The sequence below is a fragment of the Diabrotica virgifera genome, chromosome 6 (genome assembly GCF_917563875.1).
Source record: "Diabrotica virgifera virgifera chromosome 6, PGI_DIABVI_V3a".
Classification (NCBI taxonomy): domain Eukaryota; kingdom Metazoa; phylum Arthropoda; class Insecta; order Coleoptera; family Chrysomelidae; genus Diabrotica; species Diabrotica virgifera.
In genome coordinates, this window is record NC_065448.1 from 9,223,803 (window position 1) to 9,236,957 (window position 13,155).

At 32.6% G+C, this 13,155-nt stretch overlaps 1 protein-coding gene across 33 annotated transcripts in view; it reads left to right on the forward strand.

Annotated features, from left to right (window-relative positions):
- LOC114332075 (basement membrane-specific heparan sulfate proteoglycan core protein) overlaps positions 1-13,155 on the forward strand; it is a 1,202,649-nt gene that overhangs the window by 619,204 nt on the left and 570,290 nt on the right. For 32 of the 33 annotated variants that reach the window (XM_028281834.2, XM_028281940.2, XM_050653272.1 and 29 more), the window contains 2 exons: positions 1,522-1,647; positions 6,870-7,301. In XM_028281834.2, coding sequence (XP_028137635.2) covers positions 1,522-1,647; positions 6,870-7,301 — 558 coding nt within the window. The remainder of the gene's footprint in view (positions 1-1,521; positions 1,648-6,869; positions 7,302-13,155) is intronic. The other variant, XM_050653279.1, reaches the window with a different exon arrangement.

A 13,155-nucleotide genomic window follows, 5' to 3' on the forward strand; every position in this document is an offset into this window, starting at 1 on the left:
TAATTCCGAATACCTCAGTGGCGTACTATTTTTTTTTAAATTCAGACCATTACAAAATAAAATAAAAATGTATACCATTTTTATTCAGTTGCAATGCGAAGGCAAAACAATCTTACTTTTCAATTAGAATACGGAGTGCAGTCCAGTCTCTTGAATCGCGATTTTCGGCTCTTATTGGAGCCTTCATCGGAAGGAACGTAGGCACTGTTCTCCATAACTTCGTCAGACCATTACCTTTAGGCGCGCCAATGATGAATACAAAACTCTTAATTGTATTTCAAAAAATGCGCAATAACTACGTTCTAAAACTCACCAAATTTCATTTTCATAGCTCAACTGGTCTTAGAGCAATAAATAAATTGGCAGTTTGAAATAAAAATTTCAACACCCCGTATCTCGGAAATGAAGCATTTGCGGACATATGTTTATGGAGCAAACCGGCATTATTTTTTCATGTAGAATTAGCCCTTAAAATGTTTCATACTTATTTACTAACACCCTGTATATTTTTCTATTACTGTATGGTCCAATTAATTATGAGGTATAGTTCCACAGTTTCTATGTGAGTTTGGAGCATGTAGCATGTATGAAGGTGTATTTTATGACTAAACAGGATTACCTCATTTTTCTAATAAAATGTAGATACCCCCTCTTTGCTTAGTGGGGCACTAATAGGCACGGAAAGGGAGGACTACTGTCGCAGCTTTACTATGCGTAAGAGTGAAACAGCACTGAGCCAAAAAATAAAGATGGTATCGTCACTTCGCTCAACATGACACTCTGTCTATGATAATATGTATATTATATGTCTATGATATACATGTAACAATATAATATTGCACTAAGACTGCGCGCTGCAATCTAACACTATGCGACCAGTGTGACGGAGAAAACTGAGTATATTAGGTATAGACAACTCATTCTAATCGGAAAGTTCATCAAATTGGTGGCAGTGGGAAAGTCATGTGGTCGATAAACCAATTTCATTGGATAAAACTAATTAGAAAGAGTTGTCTATATAGTATTTTTACTACAAAAGCGAAATTACTTAGGTCAAAATTTTTGACGTAAGAGAAGTGTCAAAACATTAGAATGTGACTTTTCATTATTGCCATGTTTATAATAAATGTTTTGACAGTTCTCTTACGTCAAAAATTTTGACCTACGTAATATCTCTTTTGTAGTAAAAATATTATATCTAATACACTCAGTTTTCTCTGTAGCACTGGTCACACTACGTATTATATATCTGTGGTATGTAGACAGGTCCATTAATTTTCATTTATAATCTGATCTTCATATACAGTATGTTGGCACAAAAATCGCCAAATTTATAATACTTAATAGAAAAGTGAGATATTATTAGTCTTAATACCGTTTTTGAGATATAAAGTAAATAATATCATTGTTATTGTTAAATTATTTATTTTCAATTTTATTTACCTATATTATTTTTATTTATTTATATATCATAGTTTTTATATGTCTTTTATTTTTAATTTTAATTTTTGTTCTTATTAGAATCGGGTCAAAAATGCGGCATTAACGAAATCCTATGCAAAAGTGGTCAATGTGTTCCTGCAAATGCTCGTTGTGATGGAATCAATGATTGTAATGATGGTTCAGACGAAGAAGGTTGTCTAGTCGGTATGTGTTCCGTTTCTACACTTCTTCTACTAACAATAAAGATATGCCAGTCAAAAGTACAGTGTACATGACATATCTTGTATTTTTGTCACTAAGGAATAAACATATTGTATTAGAAATGGATTTAACAGCTGTATAGATAGATACATCCAAATTGTGGTGTATTTTTCGTCATTATCTTTGTATAATGTTATATTTCACAAGAACTTTTGTTGTCTAGTCTATATACTTGAATTACTTAGTATTTTGCTACGCTTTCCAATATTTGCATTTACCTATTCATCTTCACAGTTGTATTTGATGCTACCGATACTTTGTTCTTTTTGGCAGCGCTCTAATGCTTCACTTGCTTAACTATGTTAAAATCAAAAATCTTTCTACTATACAGGGTGTCCAGAAACTCTACTGACAAACGAAGACAAGAAATTCTTCAGGTAATTTTAAGACAATTTAACCACATTCACCCAGTACGAAAATGCTTCCTAGCTAGAGCTCTTTGAAAATGTCGTCTTGTAACTAGTTTTTCTTAAATACCTCCAGAACGCTTCTATTTAGAAAAACAAAAATTTGTACGCATATTTATCTTTCAGAGATAAATCGATTCCATCCATTGCGAATTTATAGTACCGGTCATAGGCGTCCGTTTTGAGTAGGGTAACGGTCATTTTATCGCATAACCTTTTTATCTTTTCATTTTAAGCATCTTTCACTTTAGATTATTAAATTGTGAGGTATGCTAGTACTAAAAGGTACTCTTGATTTAAGTCGGTAGGACACACCGTTTTCTAGAAAAATCAATTTAAAAATGTTTCGTCTCTTGAATTTGAAAAAAAAATTGAAAAATTTTTTGAAAAAAAAACGGTATATTTTACCAACTTGAAGCAAGAGGAGCTTTTACTACTAGAATACCCCATAATTTAATAATCTAGCGTCAAAAATTCTTAAAAATTAAAGACAAAAAAATTATGCGATAAAATAACCGTTTTTTTTTTATTTGTGACTTTAGCACTTAGCTATTTAGCCAGATACAACTTGATAATAATTAATACTAATACAAAAAAAAACTATTAAACCTAATACAAATTATTAAAAAGAAAAACATATTATTCTAATTTACTTAATACTAAATAAAAAAGTGTCTATCTATACCTACTATTGCAAACATGTCATAATAGTCAAAAGAAAAAAAAACCTCTTAAAAATTCCTACAAGGCATTACTATAAATAGGGAAAAGGAGCAAAAATAAACAATTGGGTAAAAAAAAGGTTAACGAGATTGGATAAAATTGATTACAGACATAAATTTGTACTATGTATAAATTTGATTAGACATCATATACTCTTTTGTCATTAGTAGCCAATAGGTTATTTATTTGGTACGGAGGAAATATTTGCAGCGTTTGCAAGCTGCTTAAAAGAGTTCCTGAATGCTGAGTATATTTGAAACAGTTAAAAAAGATATGATTAAGATCTCCTTTTTCTTGACATGTTTCACATAAGTCTGAATTGTAAATTTTGATTTTAGCAAGATGAGTAGGATAACAAGCATGACCAAATCTCAATCTTATTAAGGTTGTTATATATTTACGGATGTTATTAAATTTCTTAAAACATCTCGAATTTGGAATTTGTGGTTGTATATAAACATATTGTGTTGTTGAGTGGTTACAAAAAGTTTGCCAATAAGTTTTCCAACGATCTATTTGATTTCTTTTAGAGATACAAAAAGTGTCAGGAATACAAATTCTCTCCTCTAGTACAATTTCAGCTGAAGAGGTTATTGCAGCTTTAGCTAAAGAATCAACATGCTCATTATATTTTATACCAACATGAGCTTTTACCCAAATAAAATTAGTAGTTTTATTTTTATTTTTAAGCTTGACAAGCATGTTCTTAATTTGGTAAATGAAAGGATTAGAATTATAATTGGGTAACTTTGAACTTTTGAGAGATAATAAAACTGACAATGAATCGGATATTATTAAAACTGAATTATTGTTTAAACTATCGAAATATATCAAGGATTCAAGAATTTCAATTGCTTCTGCACTAAAATTTGAGCAATTAGAAGGTAATTTGAACATTTTTTCTGTTGACTTAGATGGAATGTAGAAAGCACATCCGGTCCCTTCCGATGTTTTGGATGCATCTGTATAGATTACAGTTGCTTTAGGCCATTTGTCTATACAGGAATTCAAGATGCATGAATCTAATAATGAACTATTATAATATGTCGGCATATGTATATCAGGTTCATACAAAATAAAATAACCGTTGACCAACCCAAAACCGACGCATTTTACCGATGCTAGAAATTCGCAATTAACGAAATCGTATTTTTTTTTTATTTAAAAAACGAAAAATTTTCAAATTAATTTTTCTAGAGAACGGTGTATCCTATCGACTTAAAACAAGAGTACCTTTTAATACAAGAATACCTCACAATTTAATAATCCAGTTAAAGACAAATCCAGTAAAAGTTAAAGACAAAAAAGTTATGCGATAAAGTAACCGTTGCCCTACCTAAAACGGACGCCTATAACCGATACTAGAAATTTGCAATGGATGGAATCGATTTATCTCTGGAAGATAAATACGCATACCAATTTTTGTTTTTCTAAATAGAAGCGTTTCGGAGGTATTTAAGAAAAACTAATTACCAGACGCCATGTTCAAACAGCTCTAGCTCCCTTAGGAAGCATTTTCGGACTAGGTGAATTGGGTTAAATTGTCTTATCTGAGGAATCTCATGTATTCGTTTGTCGGTAGAGTTTCTGCACACCCTGTAATCAGCTGTGTCAGCTTTAATTTACTTCTTACAAATTTCTTCCATTCTTTCCGATTTCTTCATCCCATGTCTGTATTGGTCTTCCTCTTTTTTTTTTTGTTTTTTAATATTTTTGCTTCTCACACTTTTGTCACTAGTATGGTATCTTTCATCCGGTGTAAAGACCTCCACTAAACTCACCAAATCAGTTGTCTCTGTTCTATAAACATAAACTCCAATGTGGACTGTATTTTCAGTTCGTTCCTCAATATACAGGGTGAGTCATGAGGAACTGTACATACTCCTACCTCGTATAGTGGCTCCCATGGGGAATAACAAATGACCATTAAAAAGTGTCTGCTCCCATTGTTTAATAATATACAGGGCGAGTTTCGCATTTTGACAGAAATTTGTATTCGTCATAATTTTTGAACGGTCAGATCGATGTGTCTCTTATTTTGGTCAGTCGTTACACTATTACCACCCAATCAACTGATTTAGTCAAACTAGAAAAAAATCAGGCCCGGCTTTAAAAAAATTAGTTCGTTTGGGTCTTAGAAAAAATTTCACCCTGTATACGCTTTTTGAAAACTCTAATATAAATTTTACAAATTAGACAAATAGGCAATTAAAATGGCATATTTATTTTTTTCCCCACACGATTAATTAATTTTTAATAAAAAAAAATCAAATTCGACTATGAATTAAAAGTTTGGTAAAGTGAACCACAGATTTAAAAAAATTAACTTTTATTATAAAAATTATTTTTTTTTTAAACAAATATTTAATTTATGTTACCACCCAATCAACTGATTTATTCAAACTAGAAGAAAATCAGGACCGGATTTTAAAAATTAGTTCGTTTTGGTCTTAGAAAAAATTTCACCCTGTATACGCTTTTTGAAAACTCTAATATGGATTTTATAAATTAGATAAATAGGCAATTAAAATGGCATATTTATTTTTTCCGCACACGATTACTTAATTTTTTATTAAAAAATCAAATATGTCAAAATGGGAATTTTAACCTAAAAATGAAAAAAAAAATGAACTCACGGTTTAACTCGCTACAACTCTGTTCCATTTTAATATTTTTTTTTCTGAAATTTTTACAGCACATATCTCTTACCATTGTGAAGACTATAAAAATTGTTGTAGACTTTCAGTCTTCTTCTCGTAAAAGTTATTAATTTTTAAAAATAAAAGATGCAGATTCGTGAATTGCAAAGGTAAATCGCAAAAATTAAGTGAAAAAATTTAAAATTTGTCTATTTGATCACGTCTAGGTTAAACTATAGATTCCAAAGAGAAGTGTATGGGGAGTTTTAGCTCTAGACGGGTTATAGAAAAAAAATGGTGAAACTTTTAATTTTAAGAAAAACGTTGTTTAATTTTTTTTTATTTTTATGGTAAAATTACGATTTTGACAAATTTGATTTTTTAATAAAAAATTAAGTAATCGTGTGGGGAAAAAATAAATATGCCATTTTAATTGCTTATTTGTCTAATTTGTAAAATTCATATTAGAGTTTTCAAAAAGCGTATACAGGGTGAAATTTTTTCTAAGACCAAAACGAACTAATTTTTTGAAGCCGGACCTGATTTTTTTCTAGTTTGACTAAATCATTTGATTAGGTGGTACTAGTGTAACGATTGACCAAAATAAGAGACACATCAATCTGACCGTTCAAAAATTATGACGAATACAAGCTTCTGTCAAAATGCGAAACTCGCCCTGTATATTATTAAACAATGGGAGCAGATACTTTTTAATGGTCATTTGTTATTGACTCACCCTGTATATGTTCCTTATTCTATCCATTTTGGTAGCATGTTTAACCCTTCCTAAAAACCTCATCTCTACAGCCTGTATCTTGCTCTTTGGCCGTTCCGTTAGTACCCATAATTCGCTGCCAAAAGTCAAAACAGGTGGATAGACTGCTTTGAAAACTTTCATCTTTGTATTCCATGATATTTCTGATCTGCATAATATAAATTTTTTGTTCGTTCTATGACACAATACATATTCCATTCATTATTTTTAGTGATGTTTGTTCTTCATGTTTTCCTCATTTTTATCATTTCTGCAGTCTTTATCATTTTTATTGCTGCTTCTAGTTTTTCTTGGTTTATCGAGTTTTGTTCTTCATTGATGTCGTCTTCGTTTATATCCGGTAGTAGTTCTTCAAAGTGTTGTTTCCATCTTTTAACTATTCGTTTTATTTATATTATTAATTGTACATTTTTATTTTTCATTATGTGTGTTTCATGATTTTTTTTATGCTTCAGGGTGCTGTATTTCTACTTTTTTAACTATTTATATCTATATACCTGTTAAGAAATTGTTTATAATATATTAAAAAAAAACAAATATCCTTAAATTAGTGATACTAACATCAATATTAATAAAATCCTTCTATAAGATATCTATAAAATAACGATTTTATAAACTCAGAACCGCCAATAGTTCCCAAAACCACAGAAAATCCAGATCAGAATCCACCGGAGCAGCCTGTAGAAGTAGATATACCAACACAAACCACAACTACAACAACAGAAACCCCCGATACGACCGTTTTTGAAACTGATCCTCCAACAACACCAATACCAACGACGACTCCTGCGAGAAGGGAAACAACAACATTCTCATGGGAAACAGAACCACCAACAACTCCTACCACCACGGCTAGAACAACAACAACGGAGGAGTCACACAGAACAGAGTCACCAAATATTGATGAGGGTAGTGGTGCAGGTGACTGCCGTGCAGACGACTCGGTTAGATGCACAGATGGCTCGAGGATCATTTGCGCAGACCAACAGTGTGATGGACAAGAAGACTGTGACGACGGAAGCGATGAGATAAATTGTGTAACGACTCACAAGGGTACAGTTTTTACAGATTTTGTTTTTGGCTATAAGCTTGGTGTTGGTATGTTGATTTCACAGATCTGTTTTCAGATTTACGTTATCTTTAGTTTTAAAGATAATGTTAATTTGTGATCGTAGGTTTATATGTTCATAGTATGTTAATTAATCGTCTGTCCATGTTTCGATGTTTCGGTTTTAGTGGCACATTCAGCAGAGGCACATTCCCATTTAAACTTAATACACTTTGGTTGCCAATATCAAAGCATTCAATATTGTTCATTAAAGATATATTTGCAGAGCGACATATTGAGCGAAAAGGTGCAGTAAGTAACAGAGAGAGGTAGTAAGGGGAATATGCAGACAGGACAATATGAAGAGAGCAGCAAAGAGAGTCAGACATTCATAGATAGAGAGAGATAACAATAGAGAAACAGTTTGGCATATGAGTTAGAAAGAGAGTGAGAGAGAGAAAGAGAGAGAGAGAAAGAGAGAGAGAGAGAGAGAGAGAGAGAGAGAGAGAGAACTACATAAACAAGAAGAGAGGGAGCTACATAAACAGACAGAGACATATTGTGCCAGAAATGAGAGAGACACAGTAACAGGGAAAGACAGAGAGACTCAAAATCGGAATCAGATAGTGATGGACAGAAAAAGTAGCATAGAGATATATTTAGGATACAAAAATGGATTCCTTGACACAGGGAGAACCAAATTCAGAGGTAGAAAGATAGAGTGAAAGATTAAAAGAATTAGGGAGAGAGAAAGAACAGGAAATACTTTATAGAGCTTGTTTGAATTCCATTAAAATTGATTTGGTTGTTTAAATAGTTCGAAATCATATCCCTTTTATCCATGTCGACACCCGTGTTCGTTTCTATGACCGTATCGAAAACACCACATATCGCGGTGGCCGGCGTTTGGGGTTCGGGGTATTACCACTTGAAGCCAGAAATTGATTCCCCCTGCAATAAGGATGAGATGTATTTTTGTATTTGTATTTTTGTTATTACCTATATATCTCCTGTGTTTCGTTTTTGAAATAGTTAGCAATCAGATTAATTTGAATGTGTGTATTGTATTGCGCTTATGGAAAAAAAACAGCACTCATCTTTCAATATTGACTATCAGAAGAACTTTATAAGCAGGTGTTGTAATTAGTGTTTATTGCTTGTTTTTGATTTTATTACTTGTTTTGTTCAATACCTGCTAGTAATCACACAGAGCTAAAGACGCAGATAGAGAGAATGAGAGAAAGGCTAGAACAGAGAGAAACCCTTGAGTGTAAGAGTTAGAAATACTTAGTGAGGGAAAGACTCAGAGGAAGAAAATACTTAAAGCGAAAAACTGAAAGTGGTAGGTGAATTCATAAAGAGAGAGGGGGAGAGAAAGAGTGTGTGTGTGTGTGTGTGTGTGAGAGAGAGAGATATTTAAAAAGGTTATGTCAAACATAAACCTTATTGATGAGTTTCAATCTGGAGAGACGACACTTAAAAAAAAACAAGAAGACCAATCGTTGCAGCTTTACATATAATAATGGTGCTATCGTCCAGACACTTTGCTTCATTCCCTTACAATTTTAGTACCGAAAGACTTATCAAAAATGAACTGACTTTGACATATAACTATGCTCTTAAAAACAGATCTGTGCTTTTTAGGTTGGGGGTGGTAATCACGGTAGGGGTCATTTAACAACTAGATTTTTGATAACTCAAATATTCTGAACAGTTTGTTTCTTTTAAAAACTGAATTTTACTGTTATAAATTAAAGTTATAAATTTTTTATAGGATCTTTAGCGCCATTTTTAAATGATTGATATAAACAGAGTAGGAAGACTAAAACTCCATGTGATTAAAGAAAATTATATAATATCTGATATATTTAGGGCGAATAAATAACAATTTTCATTGGAAATACCATTATTAGACTTTTGGTTCTCTAGTGAACATTTAAACGTCAAAATAAATGTATTTTCAATCAAAATTGCTGTTAATTCCTATTAAATAAAGTAGATAATAGAGAAATATCACAGGAAAATAGTTGACAAAACCATGACAATCATGTAAATAGAAGAAACCAACGTTTGAACATTTCAGATAGTTTAATGTTTGTACTAAAGTATTTTAGGACATCCTACAAAAATTATTTCACATTTTGAAAATATTTGGTTAAATTAAATTTAACACGTACACTGCCAGAAGGTTTTATACTAAATTTACAATCAAGATTCAGTAGAAATAAACAAACCAAGACACGTTAAATGCTACTAGGAGCATTCCCGAATCATAATTTACAACGTATAAACTTTGGAAATCATGATTTAGGATTTACAATTTACAATTTACATTGTAAATTATGATTCGGGAGTGCTCCTAGTATGCCTCTTTCATGAGCATTATTCAGTGCGTCGCAAATGATAGACAAAACGGTAAGTCCGTGATAATATACATTTATAACATTTATTCTAACATGACATTTTAGCTAAATCTGACAGTTGTCACATTTTATTTGCAATTTGGCATAAAAACAAATCATTTGTGTTTATTGCATTTATAAAATGGTATCTTCTTTGATTTGTATAGTTTTATAAATTGTACAGATTATATTCGTAGATATATTATATAATTCGTAAATATTTTTTCTATTATAGCGCCATCTATCGACAACTAGAATGAATGTTGTAAATGTAATCACAGACGTGCCTTTTTTCTGTCACATACAATTTAATGCGTTAGAAAGAAATCGAAAAACTGTGATGCACTGAAAGATGTCTATTAGAAAAAGAAACGTGTCTTGTTTTGTTTATTTCTACTGCATCTGGATTGTAAATGTAGTATAATTTCAAACAATTTTCCAGATAACTTTTACTAGCAAAGTGATATTGCGGAACGTCAAAAATCACTTTTTTACATCATTCTCATTTAAAATCAAGCTAAATATAAAGTTTTCATCTAGACTTTCCCATTTAGATATATACTGTTTTTTGTTTGATGTTTCTTTAAGTTGAGTTACCAAGAATCTTGTTGTATTCAACACATCTACTAAACTACCTTGTGGATTTATCTCCCAAGAACATCCCATTTTGCAGCAGCTCAGAAAGTGTTTCATCGTCGAAATTAATATCTTCATCGTTCAGCATTACCATGTAAACAGCTTTTGTGGTACCTACTACGTCATCTCTCACCCTGACAAATCGTTGCGCATTTTTAACATTTTGTGTTTTTAATTTGTTTTTTATTGTTTTTAACCTTTATAGTTTTTTTTGTATTATTGTAATATTAACATTTAGAATATTTGTAAGTAGTCGTAATCGCCTTTGTACATCGCACATATTTTAACCTAAAAATGTATTCATGTACCTATGTTTAATTTCCAGATGTCTTAATGATTCCGTGGTGTTTTATTATACTTTATGCTTATTTTAACAGTCTTAATGTACCTATTTTTTTTCAGAACATCGTCTCCTTAGGGATGAAAAGGAAATTTTCCGTTGTATGGAAAATCATTCATTCTGGCGACAGTTTTGTTTGACTGACTGATTTTTTCCCTTCCATTCACTACGTTGGTTCTGCACAGCCATACTCTACAAGGTTATCAATGAAATACAAAAGCTCTGATAGAAACTAGCACCTACTACCACTGCACCATCAGCAAATGTTCTTTTCTAAATCACGGCACCCATATTACAGACATTTTAGCACCTTTTGACGGGTTGTCAAGGAGGTCTTTACAGTTTCTCCCTTTTGATAAGTGGGTTCTATACTGACAAAATGGCCGCTTGGCTAGTTGTATAAAGGCTGATTCTTTTTGCTTTGGAGTCTCCATCCATGATTTCATCATTCAGTCCACCAGTGGAGGCTCTAGCCTGGGGCAGGGGGGGCTGCCGCCTCCTCCCCAGCTTTTACAGGACTTTTATACTATAATCTTCGTTAAAAAGGCACGTTATCTTGTTTATTCACTGGTTGTGTTCCCTTGCCTCCCCCCAGTTTTTTTGGTCTAGAACCGCCACTGCAGTCCACCAAAGAAAAAATTTCAGCCTGGAATACACTTTTATATTACCTAGGCTGTAAGACTATACCTGGGTAGTTTTAGATCCATTAGTGAACCATATTAATTCCCCATTTGAATTTTTCTAACTTTTTTTCTATAGATAGTATAATTGTGTTAATCTTGTCAGTAAAGATTGGTTCTGATGTCATCATATCTGAGTTTATCATTAAGAGGGATTCCTCAAGTATAAAACCAGTAGTGTTTGTGTGGCCATTCTATACATAATTCGGTCTCACAAGTATTTTTTGCTTTAAATCTAAGGATGGTCATAAATACTATCGCCGAAATATCTAGTTCCAATAGAAGACCTGTTATAGCATCTTAAGATGCCGCTCCTGTACTGTTCAAGGCCCCTGTCATATTTAGAAGCTCTTGCCTTTGTAGAGTGATAAAAAGGTCTTACAAGCTTGCAAAGTCGTCTTTTTCCACCAAAGTACTGAACCACAAGTGACTGTTGATCGAATCATTGATGGTTACCAACCAACAGATTACCTTTGGCAACCCCACAGGTTTTACCTATAAATTGTCTGCAGTTCTGGAAGAGTCATGTAGCTCTGTTGGTTATATTGTTAACATGAATGCTCTAATTGAGTATGGAATCCAGGGTTACCCCTAGATACTTGACCTCCTTAGTTCTTTCTTCATTTCAGGTCACTCAGTCCAGCAAGCTTCATCTTTTATGAGTGAAGGCTACTATAATTTAGTTTAGGAAGGGTTCATAGCGAGGTTCTCTTTCAGACACCATTATATTTCTAATGAAGGGCATATTGCATCTAGTACTAGGAAATTTTACCCTAGTCATTATTACAATGTCGTCTGTGAAATCCTAGACTCTTAATTCTTCTTGTTTATTTGTATTTTTCATTTTGTTCATTTTTATTAAAACAATTACACAGGTACAGGTTTTATCTCTAATTAGATTGTGGTAGTTCGGTAGAAAGAATACTAAATGATGAGTTACGGCGAAGAACTGGAGTGGAAGACATCATAAAACGCATTACGAAGTTGAAGTGAAAATGGTCGGGACACGTCGCAAGACAGAGAGACAACTGATGGACAAAGAAGATTTTGGATTGGCGGCCAAGGGCAGACAAGCGAAGAGCGACAAACTGGATTGCAGCTGCGCAGAATTGAGAAGGGTGGAGACATCTTGAGGAGGCCTATGTCCGACAGTGGACAAATTTGGCTGTGTAATGATGAGTTCGGAGACCATTGTTTGTTTCTGAACTATGTAACAATCGCTAAAATATAGCCGTCGTCCTTGATGGCCAATAATAGATAGTGATACTTAATATTCATTCTATAAAGTGGAAAAATTGTGGTTAAATATTCTACCTTTGTCCCTCCTTTTCACCTTTATCTAAAAAGGCTCAAGACAGGCCTGTACATACAGGTAATCATGTCTTCTAGGGTAAATTAGACCACTTTATTATACAACAATACTTTCTTCTAACGATCATCAAAGAAACCGCATGTCAAAAATTCTCAAATACGAAAGCATGAAGATATAGGTAATCCCGTTTTGTAGCAATATTTTCCCAAAAAGAGCCGTTTAAACTGATCATGTAATACTAATATGAATTATTTGATAACCATCTTTACCAATTCCTCATTTCTCATGAATTTTGCTCCAATTTTAAGGTTTAAACTGTTAAAATAAGGAAATGTAATAAAACGCCCGGGATTCTTAGTCATCTGCGTTAAGATCATATCTTCATTTACCGTATGTCTGCGTTTTAGACTTAAAGAAACAAAATATATAACAAGAATTTTAGTATTGATATAGTTGTATTGGTACAACACGCTTAAAACACGAAATACG